Below are 26,510 nucleotides of genomic sequence, written 5' to 3'. Positions count from 1 at the left end.
GTCACTAATGGCAAAGGTCCAATCCAATCTTAAAACGGTCGTCACAGGATAAACATAAAATATACCAAGGGTGGAATCATGGTGTGGCAATTAACAACATGGCTTCTGCTAAAGCCAGAAACCATGATTAAAAAAAAACAATAAAAGGACTATGAAAAAATATAAAAATATACTTTTCTGTCAATTTCATCTTTTCGATGGAAACAAACATTATATAAAATGACATTAATCCCATAATAAAAATAAGTCCCTCCAGAAATAAAAGAAGACATCTTCTAAAACTGGCCAATTACGTTCCTTTTTCTAAATGCAAACATAACATGTTCCTATAGTGGCTTATTAAGAGTTGGAATAATGTAACCACAACATCTGTGTGTTCTAATCGGAGCATTCAAAAGGATCATATAGTAACAGTTACCATGAAACATTCAAAGCAGCATTACTACATAATATGTATTTTTAAAATGACCTAAGTTTTTTAAGTACCTAAAATATCTTCTACCCTTCTCTGTCCCCTTATTTGCCTGTGTTGAATTAAAAAAAGATAAGGTGCAATTATGGCTTATTATTAATATACTTGCTCTTAATTCAAATGATCTATATGTACCACTGTGGATATCATATTGTGCAGATAATGTTGCGGAGTTGAAGGGATATACTTATTGCTTTGCTATAAATTTTGGTATATGTGGGTAATAAATATTTTACAAATATTGGATAAGTGCAGATATGATATTTAGTCTCCACATAGCAATATTGGCTATTTATTTCTTACATATTAAGTGCACTTTTTCTAAGCAGGAGAAAGGTAATAATGCTGCTTTGAATAAGAGCATTAGGAATTTATTGAAAATATTTTGTGACAACAGACTGAATAACCCAATATGTTTCTTTAGTCCAATGAAATAGAATTTATTCATTTTTTTATTTGAATTTTTCAGGGTAGCAGCACTGCTTGAGAATTTTTTTGTAAAATCACAATATTTTTGTTTCTCTCTTAACCAATGGGACAAAGATTATTTTTTACACATTTTTTTGCCTTAATAAAATACAAAACGATCTTTTTTTTTTATTAACATCGATGTAGATTATGCTCATAAAATACAGGAGACAAAAAAAACTGCATAAAAATACATTTAAATTAAAAAAAATATATATATACTGTATATAAAAAAAAAAAACGTAATTCGCCACAACACTGGCAGAAATATTAGTTTGCAGAGCTATGTTAACATAGTGTTTACATTTATATTACAGGACATTTCTAACATATGCTACATCATTATAGGCACACAGCATGATTAGTGGATCATAACACTTTCCTCAGAAGAGATGATTAGAGCATTTGGTTACATGTAAACGTTTCAATCACGGATGTTTTTGGCTTTACATGCGCTGATTTAAAAAAAAAAACATTTAAAAAAAATCTAAAATAAAGACAGATAACACTTAAAATGCTGCTGGGTAACTAACAATAGATCTTACTTACAAGAACTGAAAATTTAACATGCTACAAATATTAGTACATATTTTTTTTATTATTTTTTTTTACAATAAATAAAAGATTGCACTGTAGTTGGCATTTCAAAGTACTTAGTGTTATATACTGTAAAAAAGAAAAAATATTGTTGGGTTTCCCACTGCCTTGGTTATGGGAGTAAAAAAAGCAGATATACTATATAGAGGAATATGACACGATACCTCAATGAAAGTCAAACATTAGATTCTATCAAATGCAAAAAAAAGCAGCAAAAATATACAAAATATAGATTTATATAAAAGCAGGGCTTATGTTGTGTGTCTGTTGCACCCTTTTGGAAATGTGTTGCACCTTCAGCTGAAATGTTTCCCTGAGGCACTTTTTTCATGTCAACATAAAAACCATCATCTGCGATCTCAGGATAAAGTATGTAAAGATGTGTGGCTACGTTAAAAGATGTTTGGTTGGTGACTTCGTGGCTAAAATAAATAAAACAAATATCCATTTGTTACTCTATTTGGTGCTTGGCCTATTTGAATCTAACATAGCAAAGGTGCTTAGGGGCATACTCAAGTAAGCGCAAAGTGTTGTGGATTTCCGTTCACCTCCCGCAAAGTTCATCCGATAGTTGAATATGCCCCTTAATGTGTGTACAGTTATAATAAGAACTGCAATCTTTGTATATTTCAGTTACTAAAAGTGAGCTGTAAACTGACAGTATTACTTCTACATGAGATTGCTCTATTGCACACTGCCCACAGCCAGCCCCTTATGCACTTGGAAACCAGTTAGTTCAAATAACATGAAGAAAAATCCTAAACACATCATAGCTTTAATTGTAATACTACTAACAATGAACTAAAATAGACAGATGTCCTCCACAGGTATCAGGATTGCAGGGCTTCCTCCTCACTACCTCTCTAACAACTGTGGGTGCAGGAACATGTATAAATGGACTGTTCCTGATACATAGTGGTTTCTCTTTTACTAGGAGCACCACCAATCTGTGATTTTGATATATGAGAAGCCCCTATGTGTAGGAAGCACTTAGTTTTAAAATGGATTTGCTGTTAGGAAGGTAGATGGGCAGTATCTCTGAAACTGCAGGAGTTGTGTGGCCAGCGGACTAATACTGCTCTTATATTCAAGGGGAAGGGGTCTTAGTATTGACTAACATTCCTCCCAAATGTCACATACTAGTTACATGTCAACCAGTCCATATTCTATAAATTTAAAAACCTAAAGTACTGTGAACAGAGATTTAACTACACAAAAATATATTACTCCAAAATCTAAATTGTGCATTTGAGAATAAAGTGTTAAAATGAGTCACCTTTCAGTCACTGCGCTTTGTGAATTCTGCTTTGAGATACAGTTGCTGAGGGCTGCCTATGTACTTCCTGAGTGAATGTATTTATTATAATTTAGGTAGCTCTGGATATATTACATATCTCACTTTCAATAAGATAGCCAAAACTATTGTTACATCAGGTATAACGCTACATTGTGTTATGCCATTCTGGTGTTTTATAAGGTAGTTTTATAAGATTTTATTGTTTCAAGCTACAATTTTAATTAAGGGCAGCTAAATATAGTTACCTTTAAGAGAGCGTATGTTATTAATATATTTGTTTTATGTTTATTCTAAAGAAGCTAGTGTCTGACCAATAACCAGTATCTAGTAGACTCTCATCACTATTATGTGCTATTGGAGACCCTCCTCCTTCCACTATATCTCAGTCTGTGGCGTCCCGCTTGCCTCCATGCTACTCCTCACTTCATGCCACTGCCCCTGTCACATGCAACCCTGTCCTGGCTAACATAATCACACAAATGGACAGATCACGGCCTCCCACAAGATCAGTAATCTCATCTGAAGTAGTCTGTGCTGCTGTGAACATCTGGGGTCTGATTCATTAAGGATCTTAACTTGAGAAACTTCTTATTTCAGTCTCCTGGACTAAACCATGTTACAATGCAAGGGGTGCAAATTAGCATTCTGTTTTGCACATAAGTTAAATACTGACTGTTTTTTCATGTAGCACACAAATACTTGATAGCTTATTTGTACACTGAAATTTAAAGTTGATATTTGTGTGCTACATGAAAAAACAGTCAGTATTTAACTTATGTGCAAAACAGAATACTAATTTGCACCCCTTGCATTGTAACATGGTTTTGTCCAGGAGACTGAAATAAGAAGTTTCTCAAGTTAAGATCCTTAATGAATCAGGCCCCTGATCTGTATTGCTACAGGTTGAACCTGCCCACTTGCTAGACATCCCAGATGAGCAAGAGATGACTGAATACAGTAAGATGCAATGCACCCTAAAAATAACAATCAATAACAAAGATGCAAAACAAGTCACTGCACAAATCTGTTCCCTAAACTAAACACAATGTTGTAACATGTAATGAAGAAGTTTTCAACAATGCTAGCGACTTCTAACGCAATAGGCAAAATCGAGTAAAACTGATACACTAAACAAAATAGAAACTTTTGTAAGTTTTAAAAGTGCTTGATTTTTGTAGAAGGGAAGCACCATACGTAATATTAATTTATTACATATAATTCAGGTGTGCTCAAAAATGGAGCAGAGGTGACTGAAGGTTTTGGGGTAAGGACATTGGGAGAGAGTAGCACACATGCGGATTACCAGGTGTGTAAATCCCCGCTCCCTCCCCTGACTACTCCTCCATGCATGATGACTAGCAGGCGCAAATTCATTAACTCTTAATAAAAGGACTTTTTCCAAGTATTTAGTGTTATTGTTGTGACGAATGTAAAAGAAATTATATTTGAATTATATTGAAACCGATTTACCAGAGGTTAGCAGCTTTCTAAGAAAATTATATAGATGTGTATAACTGGGTGACAGAATGTTTTACACTTGTTATATAGTTCTACGGCTAAGTTACAGCTGAACACATTTCATTTCAAATTATTGCACAATGCCCTTTTCTGTTAAATTGCTTTCAAATAATCTGAATTAAGGTAAGATAAGGTATACTTATCAACTTACAATAGGAAGCACAAACAGACATGGAACTGAAGTACTGTGTTTTGCAAAAGTTGAATAATCTTATGTAGGTGTAGCTGGTATTCAGTGTCTAAAGCTTGTTTGCTTTTCTTTATTGTGACAATGTGGTATGTTAATAATGGGGCTTTTCCCCGCTCTAGGAACTCACAGCTTGGACTTCACAATCAAATGGCTACAATTACTAATAAATCAGTAAAAAGATAATATAAAATACATTCTTAGTAAATTAATTTTTAACCATTTTGATGTTCCAGGTGTGGCTTTCCTTAATAACTGATTTCTCTGGTGCTCAATCGGCTATCAAAATTCAGTTCAAAATCTATGGAGTCGGGCAACTACTTTCTTCCATTTATGTAACAAACAAAACATATTAGTGAGTGTGAAAAAAACATTGAAACATTTTCATGTATACTGAGCAGCTAAATAATGATATATACCTGTTGATATGGGCACACTGTTTTAAATATCTATATATATTATATATAGAGCACATAGCCTTGTGTGTGATTTGTGTACTGCAACAAGTATTTGGTTGTTTTTTGGTGTTTGGTTGCTGCATTTGTTCAAGGTTATGCAATACTGAATTGCATACTTATATTGTGATTGTATCAGTGTTGAATATGCTGTTCACCAACATGTAATTGTCAGTCACCTTTCCTTTAGAACAGACAACACTGTAGCCTTATAAGTAAACATCATTTTAAGGCAGTGCTTTAGTTACTTACTCTATCACTTTGTAAACGTGCAATTACGTTCCCTTCTTAAAGTTAGTAATATCACAACAATTATAAGGAGCAAATTTCTAGTTGAACTAATATATGTAATTGCACAAGAAATGTTCCATGGGTATACTTATGTATTTGTTTCATATGCAAGTACAGTGCGTACGTATATATATATATATATATATATATATATATATATTTACCCACACGCACATACATACATACATACATACATACACATGTGCATGTATATGTGTGTGTATGTTGCAAATAATCTCTGAAAAAATAGAGGACACAAAGCCTTATTACAAGCCACGAGTATTTGGACTGCATTGAATTATTTCACTTTTTGGCCACAAGGTTTACAACTAATATCTAACCTGAACCATCTAGGTAATCCCCAAAAGAACATAACACTGCTACTGTGCTGTATAGCTATTTAGCAGAAACAAATTCCAGCTATTTCCTGGGTTTGCATTTCAAAAAGGTGCATCAAAACACTGTGAATGTATATAGCTGAAACAGTAAAAAATAGGAATATAAAATGTAGAACGCAAAATGTCTGTAGTTCTTTTAAAATGAATATTTGAGTAAATGTCTGGATTATAATGCGTAGCATTAGTTAAATTTATACCTCTAACCTGTCTTCATTTCTTACTTCATAAAGAAGTACTGAAGTATAAAGGCAAACAAAACAGACAAGGTTGCAAAGCCTAAAACAATAAGAATTGCAAACTGTTCATCAGTAGGTATCATGCTCTTGATTTTTGAACGGTCAAGGTGAGAGAGGTCCTCTGATAATATGAGATCGCTCCGCCTCATAATGAAAGATGCAGATGGGCTGTAAGAGCCACAGAGTTCCTGTGATGTATCCACACATCGACGGCAGACACAAACCCGAAATCTGTAATCCATATTGGGTTGAAGGCCTGAGATTTGAAATGATAAGTCTTCTCCTTTATATACCTGCAATATACAAGCCAAATTATAATGTGGCTATGGTGAGAGCACTGAATGAGATCAATGAAACAATTTGCTGGAATTTGACGGATTATTACTGGTTTTGCCTGCTAGCAATCCGAAAGCAGGGATTTGTAAATTAAAATCTATTTGCCAATTTTAAAAAATGTAAATTTAGCTGAAATTTTTTGTACAAAATTGTACATTACAATGTTATTTTTGAACACCAAACTCTATAAAAAAAATAAATAAAAGCAGATAAAACAAATTTTATTAGCAATAAGAAATATTTTCAATTACTTTGGCTGTATGAACCAATAATAAAAATATTTGTGAATTGATTAACCAAGATTAGAAAATCATTCAGTGAACTGAACAGCAGATAATTCAATTTAGAAAAGACAAAGGGGTATATTTACTAAACTATAGGTGTGATAAAGTGGAGATGTTACCTATAGCAACCAATCAGATTCTAGTTATCATTTATTTAGTACATTCTACAAAATGATAGCTAGATTCTGATTGGTTGCTATAGGCAACATCTCCACTTTTTCACACCTGCCGTTTAGTAAATATACCCCCAATGTTGTAAAAATTTCTAGTTGTGCTTTAGATCTTCTGGACATGTTCAGGACCTGTAGTTAATATTATTCACGTATGCTCAGCCAATACACGACCGCCTTATTCTAGTAACATTTAGATTATACATTTCCTAGAATGGATCTTGTTCTGTACAAGAGATGAGAGTGTAATTTCCATACATTTCAGGGGTAACCAAGTTCACAAACATGTTTAGTACTAATGCTAGCTGTTAGAGTGGGAGTGGGATCAATCTGATCAGTGATTATGCGCCATAAGATCTGTGCTTAGTATGACATAAAATTGCATTTGTTAACGCCCTCTCTTTTAACAATGCCAGAAAAGGCAATTGCTATATGGAGGAAAATATATAAAGTGATGAGTGGGATTTATATTTTCCCACATCTAGTAATAAAATAAAAACGTAATTGATATATCTCAGAGCGCAAATGCTCGGTTCCTCATATTTTGATGCAATTTGTACATTTCCGTGTCATGCTGAAGATACGCTTCATGTGACAGGAGAGATGGAGTTAGCTGGCAATGTACTTGCGCTGCAGCTCAATTTATCATAATTCACATATGGTGCTTCAATCTATGTTATTTTTATCTCACTTGCATGTGAAGATTCGTTACCTCCTGTGTGAATTTTATATGTAACTTATTTTAAAAGCATCTCCCTAAGGCAGACTCTCGTTTGGATGACTAGGGCCGACAAGCAGCCAATTAAAAATGAAAAAACAGAAACTCAAATCAATATCACAAAGATTAGATATTTGTAAAATATAGTTTTAATTTAAAACCGATAAGATTCAACCCCAATCATGGCAATCATTTTCCATGTGTGCTAGAATGGAAGTGTAGATCCTGCTTGGGTTACATGTAGCTCTGCAACTACTGTATCAATTAGATAATCACAGGTTGCTCAAGCCAGATCTCCAGTTACAATGCCAACTGGATTAAATACATGATGCCCATTAATTATGTGCCAGTTTTGTATTATTTAAACGTGCCATTTAAATTCTTTGTATAACAGTAATTAGACATGTTAGTGCATCATAGTACTGTCACAGCAGGTAGTATACATTGCTTGACAGTAATTCTGTATTATCAATACTTAGCATAGGACAATACTAAGGGTGTTGCATTAGAAATTATACTCATAGCTAGCAAACAAAACACAAATGTCTCTGTGTTTTTCTAATGAGACACATTAGTTAATTTTAGGAATATAATTGCCTTCTGCAGGAAAAACATCCATGTCTCCTGGCCTGAATTAAAGAATACAAAATTAATGTTACCGATCAGAAGAAAACAGGAACAAGCTATATTTTGTCATTAAACTGACATCTTATACTACAATTCCTTGGGGAAAGACAGTAATTTGTTATTGGGTTACAACTGCAATGTCGGACATCTGATTTTAGAACAGTATAGTTTGACTTATATTCCTCTCTCAAGGAATCACAATTTAATTACTGTTTTTCTAAGAGTCATGGAAATTAATCTTATAGCTAATTAGAAACCACTAGTAACTTAGATAAATATTGGAACAAGACCAGTGAGGCAAGTAAGTGGGAATTGAGTTCTTGCAGGAAAGAAAAGGAATTAAACCAAGTCAGTTTTGGGTCAATTCCTATTTTTAAAAAAATATGATATGAAATATATATATTCATGTATCATCATCATCATTTATTTATATAGCACCACTGATTCCGCAGCCCTGTACAGAGAACTAACCCACATCAGTCCCTGCCCCATTGGAGCTTACAGTCTAAATTCCCTAACATAGACACGCACACACACAGACAGACTCGGGTCAATTTTGATAGCAGCCAACTAACCTACTTGTATGTTTTTGGAGTGTGGGAGGAAACCGGAGCACCTGGAGGAAACCCACGCAAACACGGGGAGAACATACAAACTCCCCACAGATAAGGCCATGTGCTAGTTGGAGCATGGTATGGCATTGCTCTACTACATTTTTGGAGGTTAATAAACTTTTTGAGTATACATACATACTTCCATAAACATATTTATCCTATTTACCTGTTTGTATTCAGACTCCCGACCAACCTGTACTTGTAGAATATATCCAATTGGATCTCCTCTCATAGGCAATACAGTCTCCCATGCAATTTCACACGTGTTTCCTTCTAACTGCGTTACACGTGGTGCTGAAATAAAAAGTCATTTTTGTCAGTAAAAAAGAAAAAAATACAATACATATATAGTAGGTACAATACAATAATGTAAACATGAGGCCTAAATATTTACTATACACTCTTTGCTGAACATGTTGTCTCCAATCTTTTCATATATTTAAAAAAGGTCCAAAATCACATAGGCAGGGATGAGCCATGTACATATATGTACAGATGAGCTACTCTACATGATAAGGCCATATACATAGGACCTGTTGATGTCATACATGATAAGGCCATATACATAGGACCTGTTGATGTCATACATGATAAGGCCATATATATAGGACCTGTTGATATCATACATGATAAGGCCATATACATAGAACCTGTTAATTTCCATAATCACACAGCTGTTGGCACAGAGATGGGTTACCTGCTAAACAGACTGAAGTGTAATTGGTGGGCTCTAAGCCAATTGTGTGACTGTGTACAGTTATTCATTATTGGAAAAAGTAATGAAAAGCCTACATTGCCTAAAGAATTGTTGTTTGTAGGAACACCATATGGACATATTTATCAAGCAGTTCATATGAAATGCACTGAGTAATTTGTGATGTGTGCAGGTTTTAATTAGTGTTTAATTAAACCTTATTTTTGTTTTCTGGCCAGGTCACAATAATCAAGAATGTTATTATGGTACACTTCATTAAAGGGGAAACTAACGTATATTTAAACACTATGGCTGTTGAACTCCTGTCGAAGTCTATAAAGTTCTACTTTAATATAAATCTATATCTAGTTTATCATCTGTAATGGTTCACATAATCATTATGACATTTAGATGAGTCATACAGTGCAAATTTTACTTATACGAGTACACTGACAATGTTCACATCAGCACCATTAAATAATTATGATTAGACATAAACTAATTAATTTCCATTTCCTCTAGAATCTAGCTCTGAATTGGGCCTACTTATTGTTTGCTTCACAGCTTTGTATTTACTATCCTTTGCAATATATTAGAACCATATACGTAATTAATAAGAAGAATGTAATCAAACACCTTATTTTCATGCTCCATGCGAGAGGCCAACTGTGTGTCAGAGGTGGTTTCTGCTATAATACGAACTATGACTGACATAACATGACATAGACATGTAAACCAATGCTGGCTATTGGAAGTTCTAAGCACCAACTGATCACTCATAGGAACAGATGTCAAACCCGCTGAAATAATCACCATGCTACAAAAGTTGCAGTATGAACAGATAAAATCTATTTAGAATAATTGTAGTGTAACAGTATAATGACGAAGGTAGGCATAGCTATTAAGGTTTCCTTCAATATGTGCTCTTAGTAGTTGTTACATTCTCATTGTTCTCAACTTTTCATATGGTTGCTAATTATTATTGGCAAGATACATGGGTTAAAAAACAGCCACTGCAAGCACATGATTAATGTGAAAAGTTGGAAGACAGACAAATATGAGATGGATGGCGGGGTAGATAGTTATTTAAAAATAGACTGGAAAGACAGGCACAGTGTGGAGAAAAATATCTTAAAGTTTAGGGTCAAACGGTAGATAGACAGATAAATAGATATAAGCAGGGCTGGTTTATGGGTGGGGCAACCACAGCGATCGTCCCCGACACAGCAAGGGATCCCCACAAACTACTATTTGCGCAGTACATTGGGGCAGAGGAAGTTGAGCCTCTGCTGTTCTCCTACTGGTTGACATCACACAGTCATTCAGCCAATTGGAGCACAGAAACGCCCCCTACCTACACTGCCAGAGCCATGGAGGAAGCTGGAGGCAGGCACAACAGGCGAAGGTTAATGTATGCAAATTGGAGCCTGTGTCTGTGTGTCATTGTGTGGGTCAGTGTGTATGAGAATGTGTGAGTGTATGTATGATAAAGGAAATGCGTATGTATGAGAAATGTGTGAGTCTGTTGTGAGAGAGGGAGTATGAGCCTGCATGTGTAAGTCCGTGTGTATGTGTATGAGAAATGTGTGCTTCTTTGTGTATAAGAGAGGAAGTATCAGTCAGTGTGTGAGTGAGTGAATTTGTATGAGAAAAATGTGAGTGGGTGTGTGTATTACAAGTTTTAGTGGTACAGTCCCCACACAAATTGCTTTCTTTGGGGTCCCAACAAAAAACTCTTCACACAACCCTGCTTAAAAGATAAATTGATGGACAGTCAGATAGACAGGTATGAGATAGATAGATAGATATACAGATTAGATAGATAGATAGATAGATAGATAGATAGATAGATAGATAGATAGATAGATAGATAATATAATGAGATGCAGCCATCTGCCCACCCTCTCACCTTTAATTGTTGGTGGAACTAATTTGGTTGTACTGAATGTGTAGACATCAGAAAATGGCCCTTCCCCAGCATCATTCACGGCCTGAATTCTGAAGCTGTAGAAGGTGAACTCTGTCAGTCTCTGTAGTTTATAAGTGTGGCTTGGACCTCTGTAGATGGGAAGAAACCTAGAAATACGAAGTGACAGGCTTACTAACATTCTGGAGATTGGTATTTATCATATATTGTATGAGTCATTTAAAATATGTAAACATTTCTGTAAGTAATATCTGTATAAAACACGGGAAGAACATACAGACTCCACACAGATAAGGTCCCAGAAAATCAAACTCATGACTCCAGTGCTGTGAGACAGAAGTGCTAACTACTAAGCCACTGTGCTGCCCACAATGAAACGTGTTCTGCCGCTTTGTGCCACTAGAGGCAGCATTTGCTCTCCTCCTGCTCCTCTCACCAGCAGCGCTGTGTGACAGATTGCAGGATGAACAGAAGTAACACAAGTCATACCTTCTCCATCCTGCAATCAATTTATTTGGATAACGTTAAGAGCACTGTGCAATAGCATCAGGAAAGAGAGAATACGTCCTCTCCCTGTCCTGTCGCAACATTAAAAGGTGCCTGCAGTGTTGTCACTAGGAAATATGCCCTTACAACAAACTGTCGAGAAGAATAGGTTTCCTGCACCCCCAGGCATCACTGAGTTCTGGGCCCAAGCAGCAGCAACTATGGCTGTGTATTGGCAAAAAATTAGCAACGGTTAAGGTACAGCCATGATGCAGAGGCCAGCAAAATCTGTCAGCACCTGCCTCACCCACACCCTTCCTACAGTCCTGCTGTGTGTTACCACAGACCAAATGCAATGACTGCAGGAGGAGGAGAGGGGGTGACTCGTGTCACCTTTCTTCTTCTTTCTGCAATTGTAGAGTGCGGCAGCCTATAACCAGTGCGTTGGAGGAGGTGGAAGGAGCAGGTAAGGAGCCAGTAGATAAGGTGAATATTTTTGTCTGCTGTCACCTGGGCCTACCTAGGTTCTTGCCTCGCATCATTGAAGAAAGAGCCCTGGTGTGGTGTGCAGTGTGCAGAGAGGGTCACGTGACGAGGAAGCCAATATGGCTTATTCCCTGCTTTATAAGAAAGCAGATAATAAGTCAAAGTGGAGCACAGACTGGAATGAACAGCTATGTCTTCTGCTTTCAAGTCTCTATGGCCTACCCACTGGTGTTTTACTTGTGATTTCATCGGTAGTAAAAAATCTGATAGAAACAGTTGATATGCATCTTACTAGAAATCATTGTAGGCTTCTCGATGCATTTAGATGTGGTAAACTAAAACAGTTGAAGAAACATTCCAAAAAACGCTAATAACCAATAAGTAAGGTAACAATACAAACAATGATTTCTAGTGACATATCCGTTTACATATGTTTTATGCCAGTGGGTATGAACTCTAAGTTTGGCCTCTTACAAACCTTTTCTAACATGTACTTTGCAAAGATAAAGAACAATTACCTATAACAAGGTAAAGGTTGCAGACATAAATGTAAATTAGTATTTGTATTTATCATTTTAATAGGAAAGAAAACACAATTGTATTACTTTCAATACATTTAGACTAGATACTTTTAGATGGATCTTCATTGTTATAATGGTGATTAATAGCTACAAGCACCTGTCAACATTAAAGAAAGCAAGAGAAAGAAAGGGAATGGGATGGTGAAAAAAATAGAGGTGAACAGTGACTAAAATGTAATGTGGGGGAGAAATTTAGAAAGAGTGCATGTGGAATTACAATTGTAGAAAATAAGAAGTGTGAAAGTGCAGGGAAAAAGAAACATTAAGGGGGGTATTCATAGTTTTTCATAGGTATTCATGGCTCATAGTTTTGTCTGGTTCATGATAACACGGGTGGTTGTGCATCAGGGATCCCCCCATAAAATCTGTAACCAGCAGTGCGGAGTCTTTGCTGAACTCTGTATTGGAATCGGACCTGAAGAAAAAAAAAATGCAGCCCCCAGCCCAAGAGAAAAAAATCACCCCTTTGTTTAAAGCACAGGCGTTCCTCCCAACACCCTTGGGGGCAATAATGTGTTAAAGTTGGAAAAAAAAACATTTTTGTGTGTAGCACTACTGGTCCCAGCAAACCCTGCAGGAGATACACCTCCTAACAGGAGTATCTGCTGATGTGTCCATCTCTGATTCAGTCGCAGTTACGTTAAAACGCTGCTTACTGTACTTGGCCTATGCTTGCCCAACCCATTATCTCCCTGATTCCACTTCTTTGAGGGTAAGGGAGTCATTAAGTGTGAGATATGTCCTGCAAACAGACGTATAATACTACTGCGCTGTCTTTTATCATTAATAAGATAATTTTAACTCAGATTTCTGCTCGTGGCACCAAAAAGCCGGCGTTGAAATTACTGCATTAACGGTAATTATGCGTACAATTACCGTAATATTGGTAATAGTGCGACCAATTGAATTCCCCCCAAAATTTAATTTAAATATTGCTACCTTGATTGTATTTTTATTTTATCGTAAAAAAATTATATTTTAATATTGGATTATACACTCAGTGGTCACTTTATTAGGTGCATCTTTCCAATACCGGGTACCCATTTTTGCCCCCAGAACAGCCTCAATTCTTCTTGGGATGGATTCAACAAAATGCTGGAAACATTCATTAGAGATTCTGGTCTACGTTGACATGATCGCATCACGCAGTTACTGCAGATATGTCGGCTGCACATCTCCCAACTGGCAACACTTAAAATTTCCAGGTGGGGTCCCCATTTAAAGGAAAGACATGTGACACTACAAGGGCTCATGTGCATGCTGACACTTGTTGTGCCACAAGTCTGTACTTTTAATGGTGCCCCCAACAGGAAATTTTAAGCATTGCCATAAAAATATAAATATTGCCCCACTGGTGATGAAATAGTAAGCCGCTGTAATAAAAAAATTTTTTTATTTTAATCTAATTACATTGTGCCTCCTGTTATAGTAACACTGCCCTGCAGTGTTACAGTGATGTGTTTGCCAATCTCGCCTATAGAAAGCTGTGTGTTGTATCTGGCGAGTTTGAATTCAAACTCGGGCGAGTTTGTGTTTAATCTCCGGCGAGTTTGTGTTTAATCTCCGGCGAGTTTGTGTTTAATCTCCGGCGAGTTTGACTATAAGATGGGAGAGATATGTGTTTTTTAAAACCGACACAAATCGCCAGAGATTGGAGATTTGAAATTCAAAAGTAAGGCTCAGTAAGGTACAGTATGTCCCTCTGAAACCACGAGAGGTTTTATAAATATTTATTTACATCCCCTGATTCATATATAATGTTTTGTTTTTAGTAAATCGTATATTTCTGGATTCAGAAGCATCCAACAAGTCTCTATTTAACTTTATTTCTCTACCTGAGATAATGCCAGTGGCTTTGGTATGCAAATTAAAAAATGAGAAAGATTAGGCAGGTATGGTAACTTTTAAAGAAAACTGACTTCTCCCTAAGTACTTTGGGAACATGATATCAATGTGTAACAGCTCTGTTTCTGGTGTTTGTAGCAGAAGTCATTCAGACAAATCTTTCATTGTCTGCAGAGGAATCTAAGATACGGATGTTACATTCCATTCACCCAAATCTCCCATTTTCTTAATGTGTTTACTTTTCCAAACATTAATAACCACTCAACATCCTGGACACATCGGGCCTGAGTCATTAAGGCAGACAAAGGAGTAAATGTTCTCTGGGACAAACCATGTTACAATACAAGGGGTGCAAATTATTTTATTAATTTGCACATAAGATAAATACTGGCTGTTTTTTCATCTAGCACACAAATACTTAATAGCTATATTATTACACTGAAATTTAAAGTTGATCTAAGACATGCCCTACCCCAACTATAAATATGCCCCACATTTTAAATTTACCTCCCCCTCCAATGCAACATGGTTTTGCCCAGGTGCAAATGTTACTCAAACGGTGAGGCATAATAAACAAATATATTAAGGGCTTGTGTATGTCTTTATTTCCCTGAGACAGAGAAAAAAAATAGACAATGAATCTCAGTTGCACATAAAACTAATGTAGCGAAAACTTTGCTTCAAACATGTGTCCCTTACAAACCACTTAAGTCATGTTCTCTTCTGAAATTGCAGAACATTTAACATAAAAGCCGATTAAAGATGTATGCATTAATGTCACAGTAAGTTTACTCCCACTTCTTATTTTCTTGAGATAAGAGGCGTTGAGCTCTACTCATAACCCACAGAATATTTTGCATGTATACATATATAGTTTTCATATACGATTGTATGCAAGTTACAGCGGAGGGCTGGCAACTTTTGGCCTCGGATGCAAACACAAGTAACTGACCTAGGGGTAAATTTATTGTCAGGCACCATCCCGCAATCCTTCCGGGACGGCCGCCTGTTCTCTGCCCAGCGCTTCTGGTTGCTTAGCAACCAGACGCATCACTTCCGGCTCCCGGTCTCAGCAAGACAGCGCGCCCCGTTGCTAGGCAACGGGACAGCGCTGCAGCGCTGATTCTGATTGGGGCACCACACTATTTAAACTTCCTCTGGCCATCCTACCAGTGCCAGAGTATCAGGTGTTTCTGCCTCCAGCGTTTGTGTGTACCAGTTGCTATATTTGTTCCTGACTATCCCTGTGCTGCCTGTGACCTTTTGACCCGGACCGTTTGACCACCTCTATTTGGATTCTGCCTTTGTACTGCGCTACCTGAAAGTTACCGACCCGGCTTGCCTCACCATTCTTCTGGATATCCCTTTGTACCTCTGCTACCAGAACATTACCGACCTGGCCTGTCTGACACCTCCTTGTATCTCGCTGTTGACTCTTGTAAGGACTGCGACCTGCGTGTCCCTGCAGCGGAGTCCATACTTCCTTGCGGCGGTTCCTGGTGAATACCAGGGGCACGTTAGATTCCGCACCTTCCTCTGAGTTGCGCCAACAATAGCAGGTACGCTATATAATTGTGACATTTATCAAGTTGCGGGTCTGAACAAGTGAAGCTGTTGCCTATAGCAACAAATCAGATTCTAGTTATCATTTATTTAGTACATTCTCCAAAATGACAGATAGAATCTGATTGGTTGCTATGGCAACATCTCCACTTTTTCAAACCTGCAGCTTGATAAATTCCGCCCCCTAGGCTCTTCTAGCTGAGTAATAAAAAATGGGCACTGTTAAAACCCTGTGAGAGTGGTTTGTCCAACGAAAATATGCAAAACTGGTATTTTAAATACAACCATTCAAAATAGAGAGCATTTCAGTGAGTGCTATACAATATAGAGAACTTCTTAGTGATCAATATACAATACTAAGAGCATCTTAGTGCTGATATACAAACCAGAGAGCATTCTAGTGACTAATATAGAATACAGAGAGCCACAGGTATAGCTGCTGATATAGGGCTTGGCAGATAAGGGTCCCGGCGTGTCCCTTCAGCTGCTATGACCCATGTAGCTTCCACTTTTGCTGTTGTAGGCTTTTCTTACGTCTCCCATCTCCCAATATAGAGAGTATTTCAGTATCAATTAGTCAATACAGTGAGCAATGATACAATATAGAGAGCATCTTAGTGGCTGATATACAAATATACAATTAAAAGAGCCTTCTATACAGAGAGGATCTCATAAAAACATCCTATAGACCGATATAGAACACAGACAGCATTCTGGTGAGAACTACACAAAACTAAGTGATTACTTGACACCACAATATGATTCCTACACTGTCCCTGAGACCACTGTACCTTACAGATGCCCAAATCTCTGATGACTTTACGATATATGCCCCACAACTTTCTGGTGGATTTACTATGAAAAACCCCTTAAACCTTTTGTGTGGTATGGTGATTTTATAATGCAGTACCCCAAATGCCTGATGTCTTTACAATGCAGATCACCCCAATAAAAACTGCTCGCAACACAATGCAGACCCCAGATCTCTGGTGGTCTGTGGTGATATCCCGACACGATCCCAACGCTATCCACCAAGTGCTGCACTTATCCCTGACTGACCATGGGAAACTGGTCACTCTGTCTCTGCTTGTACACATGGATGTACCAAGGAGCTAACAGCTAGGGCAGACTGGGCTGAGGGGGCAGGGTGGCATCTGCCCTTCCCCCCCTCACCCTGGGCCGGACCCATAATGGCTACTTTGGGCTGGGTCACTGGGCCACCTGCATTTTTTTTCCTTGAAAATGTTCCTAATAGGCTGCTGATTCGAGTCATGCCCTACGGGAAAATATTTGCCACCCCTCCCCTGGCTAACAGTATATACAAATATAACATTTTTTATAAATAAAATCACTAGGAATCAGTGATCAGTGAAAGACTGTGTGGGTGAATGGAGCGCTTTTTAGCCCGGACCTAATGTTGCTTAACAAACAATAACAAATAAAAATATGTCTGAGAAGAGTATCAGAACTGAAGATATTTGATATATAGCAGTGATTGTAGGAGGGTCTTTTCTAATGCACATCAGACTTGTCAGGGATCTTATGTAAGGACACTGCAATATGCCTCAAGTTTATTTTAGTAGAAAATTGCTGACAACAGGGAATAGCTACTTTCCTCATTCAACTGATCTGTAAATGTAAATAGAGGGGAATACTTACTGAAATGGGTGCACAGTAAAATATGCAACCAACATATTAACAACCGGTCTGACATTTGTTTTAATTTTCTGGGGAAATGACTGAATGTTATTGGTTGTTGCAGGTTACAGCACCTTTTTTTCTGTGCACTAATTTACATAAATGTATGTTTATAGCAGCTCTTTTACATGAAGTAACTTGTATGGTAGGCTTAGTGTTCCATTATGTGCACATCCTAAAGTCTCCAAACTTGAACAGTATAAAACTGTGAGTATGATGGCGCTGCTGACTGGAAGGTCAGTTATCAGATAAAGCCTTCTGGGAAGTCTGACTTTGCTAACCTACTATTTTATAAATACTGTAGTCTCCTTTATGACCATAGCTGGCCATTATTTTCTCATGCTTTTTAACCAGTTTATGATGGCCTAAAACTTAGCAACATCACGTCATTAACAGAGCAGGCTGAACACAGTGTTCAATTCATTCAGTGCAGGGAAGTCACTGGGAAACCAGGTGACATTACTGTGACATGGTTGCCAACATTTTCATATATTTTCCAGATAAACATGGTCGCTGATCCATCGCTTCAACGCAGACTACACTCAATACCGTCTCATCATACCATGAAGCACTAAAATACACTCCATGCCATGCTTTCTGAAGGTGATAGTAGTGTAAATAATCCTTATCAATAAATGATAAATCCTAAATCACAGGAACATTTTCAGGTACAAAGCTTTCCAAGCACACTTTTAATACTTGGGGCCATCACTGGAACACAGGGAAAGTTGTTATCTGCGCTGTGACTGTCACTAGGATTCTTTAAGATGTACTTTTTCCTTTAGAAGTGCAGGAAAAGTCCAGGGGGTAAATGTATCAAGCTGAGAGTTCAGATTCTAGCTATCATTTATTTAATACATTCTACAAAATGATAGCTAGAATCTGATTGGTTGCTATAAGCAACATCTTCACTTTTCAAACTCACCAGGAAACTCTCAGCTCGATACATTTACCCCCAGACTGGATATCCCCTCACACCAAAACTATTAGATGTGTTAAAGTTTTAAACTTTAAAGTATAAATTTGTCCATGGACCCTATAACGATGTCAGACTGTGTATATTTATTTGATATCCCTCATTGGTCGAACAATTTTATTACATTTTGGGATACATGTTTGGAGTAGCACTATTTGCGGTACAATAAGGGAAGAGTTATGGAAACGTGGGGTTTTTTTTCTAATTTTGCCTGTTTTCCCCTATATAAAACTCTGTTTAGCTAAAAATATAAATATAATATTTTTTTTTATTCACCTGGACTAGCAAAAGAAAGTCCTATCTGTCATGAAAAAAATAGTATAAATTTAATGTGGACTAAGAAACGTTATTATTACCTATGGATCAGGTATATCACCTAAATGGATAATTGGTCTGGGCGGAGCCCATCCAGTCAGGAAGTGGTTAAAATAGAAGCTCTGGGTTTTTTTCTTATGAATTACAATTCATTACCGGCCATTTTTATCACATTTGACTGTAAAGTAGTATTCAATTATTTGCAGCCAATGACATGATACATAAATCTGTCCGGGCATGGCAGGTCCGGAGATTTCTCAGATGGAGAAGGTGAGTCTAGTGACAATATATGTAAAAAAGCTGGGAAATTTCATCTAGGAAATCCATTTACGGTAAGCAGTATACTAAATAATATCCACAGAGTCATAATACAAATATTCAAATTCACTTTGCAGTGAGCATGAAATAAATTACTTTGTTTAAAATGTCCATCCTAGACCAACTGTGAGATTATGGTGTCACCTTGTTAAATAACAACATTAATCTTTTAATATTGTTTATTTCTGCAAGACAACATTTCAGTACAAAAACGTCCTCCATAGATCAAGGTTCAGTACTGGCATTGGTGCTATGCGCTGTCACAGAAGCGTTAAGAGTTCATTTTAGTATTTTAGGAAACACTACTCTTTGTCCATCCTGGCACCACTGATTTATCTGTGGAGGATTCGATATATATTTAAAAAAATAAATATATTTATTATTCGTATGAGCCTTTGTGGTTCCCATGAAAGCAGCTTTCTTATGCTCCACAAGATATTATATGAATCATATATTTACTATTATAATGCACAGGATGGGTGTCCCTCTGTCCCCTTTCCTATGGCGGTTATCACTAAACTTGTGTAAATGTGTTCAAAAATTATATTTAATGGTCCATGACATCATCAGTCCATTATTCAATATTAGATGTGTGCCTATAATGAGGTGAAGTAAGACATCTGCCAGGGGGCAAAGCTTGACTCAGCAGCCTATTTTAAAGGAATAAAAATGCAGGTGGCCCGGTGACACAGCCCATGGTAGCCCACTATGGGACCGGCCCATGGAGCAGATGCCTCCCTGCCCCGCACAGCCCAGCTTGCTCCTGACATATACATTTTTTGTGCAAATCCGCAGTACAGTAAAATGTATTTTATGCTAGAAAATACAAATGTAGGTCCAATTCAGCATTGGGTCGTTTACATTCTTCTTATAATACTTGTTATACTGCTAATATGTACAGTCTATTCACCATTTTTAGAATATATTTACGATTATGAAAATGCTACATTATGTACAGTACATTTGTTATTCTTTTACTTTCCTACAAAGTATGTTGTGGATGATACAACATTTAGTTCTGTAAAGCTAAAGGAAAGAAGTAGTACACTGTCCCTTTAGATATACTAATGGGCTAAACCATCACACATTATTTCACAATTAAAGCAGTACTTCCAACAGTACAGTATGGGAGTTGTGTTTTTGATAAAATAACCGAGTTTGGTTTCCAAAACAACATAAGATGAAGGTCTAACTGGTCTATTTTGTAAGCACAAATAGGAAACATTATTTCATACTATGACATGTTGTCACAGGATGTTGATGTTAAGTACATGTCATGTTGTCCTTCCTTCCGCAAGAGACTCGGAGCACCTGTCAACCCTTCAACCAATGGAGGTAACTAAGAAGGATGTCATTGGTTGGGGCACTGACTGCAGTTCGTTATGGATAATAAAATATGTGACAATGTTGCAGTTGAGGATTCCTGCTCATAATACATGTTGTATATATTTTGTTCTGACCGACACCTAACATTAAATCACAGCATACCAGTGCTGAAATAGCACTTTCAAGGAGCTTCAAAATATTTCTCCTAACACTGAAAAAACACACTCATAAGCTGCAAACATACATGTTAATATGCTCTCCATCTACAGATCCTTTACAGGCTTGTGTTTTGTGCTTGCGCTGCTTAGGCTACTGTGAATAAGTTAGACATAATATATAAATCTAATAAGTATAGATTTTGGCATATGTTCCACTGAGCCATCTACGCTGTTTTAAATAGATTGTAAATGATAAGGAGATTTTGTAGTCACAAAGGACTTCAGTGGCCACAAAGTTTTTATATGGGTCATTATTAGTTATATTGATTTATCTGTAATAATCTACAGTAGGGGGTATATTATTCCTTATAGTCCATATAGTCAATACTACCTCCTAATGAACACTAAAGTGATGTTATCAGAACTATATATTTACACAGATATTATTTACAGATTTATACACGTATTATATTAGCATTTCTTGTATGTTATAAAAAAAAACATATTTAGTGCTGGTTCCTCTGCAGAGGGAGACGAGACATATGAAGCTTGTTTGGTACAACAAGCTACAACTATCTATAGACACACACATAAACCTTTTCAGACTTAGGGATACAAATCTGCTAAAAACGCAAACCAAATGTATAAATGCCACAAAGTGTTAATGTCCAAAATGCAGTGTGTATCTAGTTGCATTGAATTTAAAAGAAGATGGTTAAACTGTTTAGACCATAGTTGCCAACTCCCAGAAACTAGGGGGCGAGACTGTAGGGCGGGAGGGGGCGGGACGAGGCCAATCTCGTCATTATGGCCCCGCCCCCGCTAAACCGTAATTTGCGTCGCAGGGGGCGGGGCCAAAATGACACGATTGGCCTCGTCCCGCCCTCCAAAATGGCGTGATTCTCGGTGAAATCCGGGATGCGGGAGAAATGCCATCTCCCCCGGGAGCCCGGGAGACTGACCCGAATTTCGGGAGTCTCCCGGACTTTCTGGGAGAGTTGGCAAGTATGGTTTAGACATGCAAAAGAGAGAATTCTCACCACATGTAATACATAGTAATAGTAAACTATTTTTCTTTGCAAACAGAAGGCACCAGAAAAAGTTATCAGACATTTTCAAAATGAAAACAGATCATGTATATGTATTATCAATGACTGAACAATATGCATGTTCTAAACTGGCTTGACTACATGACATTCGAAGTAAAATAATAATATATGCTAACTTCAATGCATAAAATACCATAGCAATAGAATTACAATTTCCCTAGTATTTCATGATTGTCCAACTGAGCACATCTGGGGTCTTGAAAACTCAAACAATGATATGATTTACAGTGTTAAGTTCTAGAATGTTCGAGTACTGTAATATGCAATATCTATCTGAGGTATCTTCTCCCCTTCTATATTTGAGTATAGATGCATATCATCTAATTTATGCAAACATTGTTCAGAACAGTGATCGAATTAGGTGAAATTGTATTACTGCTTTGAATAAGCAGTACTATAAATCATTGTATTGGATCACCCAAAGATAATAAATAATACTATTCTAAACACATGCTCTGCTTGAGTCTGTATGTAGTCTTTTCTGATATTCACCAGAAGCTACATACACTACACACAAAATACTTATAAAATTCAGGATAAGCAAAAATAAATTAATTGTCAATCAATTATGTAAATAGATCAGATCTCACTGAGAAATGCGTGTGTGTTTGTGTGTGTATATATATATATATATATATATATATATATATATATATATATATATACACACACACACAAACACATACATACACACTCACAAGTATATGCACATACTATACACTACATAACACATGTAACTAAAAAGCAAAGCAGCCTACATTTGTTCACATGCCTGCTCAGTGCCTATAGCCCAATACTATTTTATGAAATGCAGACCTGGATGGTCGAGCAGTGAGCAGGTCATTTTATCAAATGTTTGGTAGGTGCCAGGTGGCACCAATGCTTCTGGCAGATTACAGAACTGCCAGATGATCAGTCCAGGCATGTACACTAGTAATTGGCACACTGCTACTTTGTGTGGTGTTATCCTTTAGAATCTAAGCCCTCGCGGCCAGGGTCCTCTCGGCCTGTTGTCCAACATCTGTCTCCTGTCCCTCGTACGTCTCGTCACGTCTTTTGCTGCACTTTTGGAGAGTCCCCATAGCATTACTCACACTCATCTGTGCTGCTGACATGTATTACCTTATCTATTTGTTACTTGCTTCTGTTTCCGCGCTACGGAATCTGTGGCGCCTTATAAATAAATAAATAACAATAATAATTTTCTCAGTTCCTTACTCTAGCACATGCGGCACCACAACTTTAACTAATATTCAGTTACTTTAATTAGAGATGAGCGGGCTCGGATTCCGCTAATCCGAGCCCACCCGAACAGTGCGGATCCGAACGGGATCCGAGCACTGTTCGGATATTTCCGGCGGGCAAAAAATGAAAACGAGGCTCTGTCGTCCAAGTCTCGCGTCGAATCTCGCGAGGGGTGGGAGGGAGGGCCCAGAACAATTCCATCTTGTACCTCTTTTTTTGGCATTATGTGCTCAAGCTACCTTGGTGCAACCTTTTGGCCTAAAAACAATATTGTGAGGTGTTCAGAATAGACTGGAAATCAGTGGAAATTATTGTTATTGAATGTTATTGAGGTTAATAATAGCGTAGGAGTGAAAAAAAAAACCCACAAAACTGGTTTTTAGCACTTTTTATGTTTTTTTCAAAATAAATCCGAATCCAAAACCTTAAATCCGAACCAAAACCTTTCGTCAGGTGTTTTGCGAAACAAATCCGAACCCAAAACCTCAAGCAAATCCGAATCCAAAACACAAAACACGAGACACCAAAAGTGGCCGATGCACATCCCTAACTTTAATGAAAATATAAAAATGACACCATAGCCAATTATTAAATAATAAGGCTTATTCTGCATTTCAACCAGAGCAAACAATAATCTGTGCTTTTTCTCATTTGTATGTTTCTCCACATTCACTTGAAGGTGAGCCCTAAGGGTCATTGAACTTCTAGGACACCCGTTATAAAGCAAGTGGGTGTGAAGGATACAAAAGGAAGAATGCTGAAAGCCCTTGAACAGAGCCCACATGGGCTGCCCAAGTGGAATACACAGCATTTTCTGTATTTGTCCTAAGTCCTACAATGCCAGGGCTTGCATTGTGTAAGAATAGACGGCATTTCTCTTCTTTACATGTCGCCTACACTTTACTAAGGTATTAAATCTACACAAACTGCATGTATTGAGAGGATTAGCCATAAACAAGCTCCGTGTATTTGATAACAATCCATATTGAAATTAAATGCTTTGCAGGGGTAACTTGCACAGAATTCATGCACTCTGACGCATATTGTATTGTAGTAAAGCTCAACAATAGACAAGCTTTGTCGTGTGCATTCTCCATCCAGGTAAGAATTATGGGAAAACATGGGCAATGGTCACTACTAAAGCTAATGTATGGCTCCCTTGTCCTTATTTCTTTTTACTCAAGATTGCCCTAATGTAAATACACTAAAAAAAGACCAATGTCAATAGGTACTATTACATTTATATAGTTAATAAAAAAATATTTCTTTTAATACTTTAGAAAAAGAAAGAGCTGTTTATCATATAGGTTCCAAAGGACATTTTCGAGGTAGGGATACAAACGATTTGGATCTTGTCAACTACTTAGACTTTACAGGTCAATTGGACTGTGCAGTTGCAGCTAATGACACACTCATGATAAAGGCCACTGATCATTAATTAGACCCCATTTCCATCTAGCTGTCCTTAACTCAGAGTATCAATTTGGGCAAGAACTAACTGCAATTGTGATATTTATCCATCAATAAAACTAACCTGAGCACTTCAGTCAATGGTATTTCAAATTATGTACATGAGGGCTTGGGATGCATAACAAATACACTGGGGTCTGATAAGTGTCTTCTTAGGTAACGTTCACTAATCTGTTGCATCACATTATTGACATCAATTACAATTTGTTGATAGACTTATAACTAGAGATGGTCACTGACCCCCGTGTTTTGGTTTTGGATTCGGTTTTGGATCTGGATTACCGTCGTGTTTTGGTTTTGGTTTTGGTTTTGCAAAACCGCCATTGCGTGTTTTGGTTTTGGTTTTGGTTTTGTTTGGTTTTGTTTTGCTATTTTTTGGGAAAATCCATGTTTTTGGGCCTAAATTAACCCAATTTAGTGCTCCAACTGTTTTAGAGACAAGTAATCTAATTGTTGAGGTAATAAATCATCCAAAAAAACAGTTTAATTCTTCGTTGGTAGGCCTATTCTACACACAAAACAGATTGTCTTCCTCTCCATCTATGCATATTGGCAATGCAGCCATCGTCTTTGAATGTATATTACACCCTACACTTATAGTTAAATATGTAAAGAAATGGAAAAAGCCAGTTTGGTTTCTGTCTCTCAAGGCCCCCCTCCACTTGTATAAAATAGCAAAAAATTCAGCCATTATAGACTGTACAATATTAATTGACATGGAGAAAGCCAGTTTGGTTTCTGTCTCTCTAGGCCCCCCTCCACTTGTATAAAATACTAAAAAATTCAGCCATTATAGACTGTACAATATTAATTGACATGGAGAAAGACAGTTTGGGGTCACTCTGTCTCTCTAGGCCCCCCTCCACTTGTATAAAATACCAAAAAATTCAGCCATTATAGACTGTACAATATTAATTGACATGGAGAAAGCCAGTTTGGTTTCTGTCTCTCTAGGCCCCCCTCCACTTGTATAAAATACTAAAAAATTCAGCCATTATAGACTGTACAATATTAATTGACATGGAGAAAGACAGTTTGGGGTCACTCTGTCTCTCTAGGCCCCCCTCCACTTGTATAAAATACCAAAAAATTCAGCCATTATAGACTGTACAATATTAATTGACATGGAGAAAGCCAGTTTGGTTTCTGTCTCTCTAGGCCCCCCTCCACTTGTATAAAATACTAAAAAATTCAGCCATTATAGACTGTACAATATTATGAAAAATGGACAAAGCCAGTTTAGGGTCACTCTGTCTATGACACCCTACCCTTAAGGATAAATTGCCCTAACAGCAGCCTTTCAAGATGGTATGTGATATGGAAATGCCACAAGTCCCTTTCCTCTTTGGGGGTAGATTGCACCCTACACTTACATAGAAAGTTTTAAAAAGATGTTATCGGCATCATCTTCAGCTTCATCCTCACCCTCATCAGTGTGTACGTCATCATCACAGACTATCAATTCATCGCCGCTTGAATCCGCCATTAGAGAACAGTCAGTGCTTGGATGTCTTGGATGGTGAAGGCCTTCCTCGTGGAAGATGTAGTTCATTTTTATAAACATCATTTTCTCCACATTTTTGGGAAGTAACCTTCTACGGCGATCACTGACTAAGTTCCCTGCTGTGCTGAACACTCGTTCAGA

General features: G+C 37.2%; 1 protein-coding gene across 1 annotated transcript in view; it reads right to left on the bottom strand.

Annotated features, from left to right (window-relative positions):
• Positions 1-3,659: 3,659 nt before the first annotated feature.
• FNDC3B (fibronectin type III domain containing 3B) overlaps positions 3,660-26,510 on the bottom strand; it is a 270,448-nt gene continuing 247,597 nt past the window's right edge. The window contains exons 24-26 of the mRNA XM_075202134.1: positions 11,272-11,438; positions 8,835-8,962; positions 3,660-6,212 (exon numbers count right to left, since the gene is read on the bottom strand). Coding sequence (XP_075058235.1) covers positions 5,901-6,212; positions 8,835-8,962; positions 11,272-11,438 — 607 coding nt within the window. The 3' untranslated portion in view covers positions 3,660-5,900. The remainder of the gene's footprint in view (positions 6,213-8,834; positions 8,963-11,271; positions 11,439-26,510) is intronic.

This window comes from Mixophyes fleayi, chromosome 3 (assembly GCF_038048845.1).
Source record: "Mixophyes fleayi isolate aMixFle1 chromosome 3, aMixFle1.hap1, whole genome shotgun sequence".
Lineage (NCBI taxonomy): Eukaryota > Metazoa > Chordata > Amphibia > Anura > Limnodynastidae > Mixophyes > Mixophyes fleayi.
The sequence above is the reverse complement of the archived record's forward strand: the minus strand, read 5'-3'. Positions and strand labels throughout refer to the sequence as shown.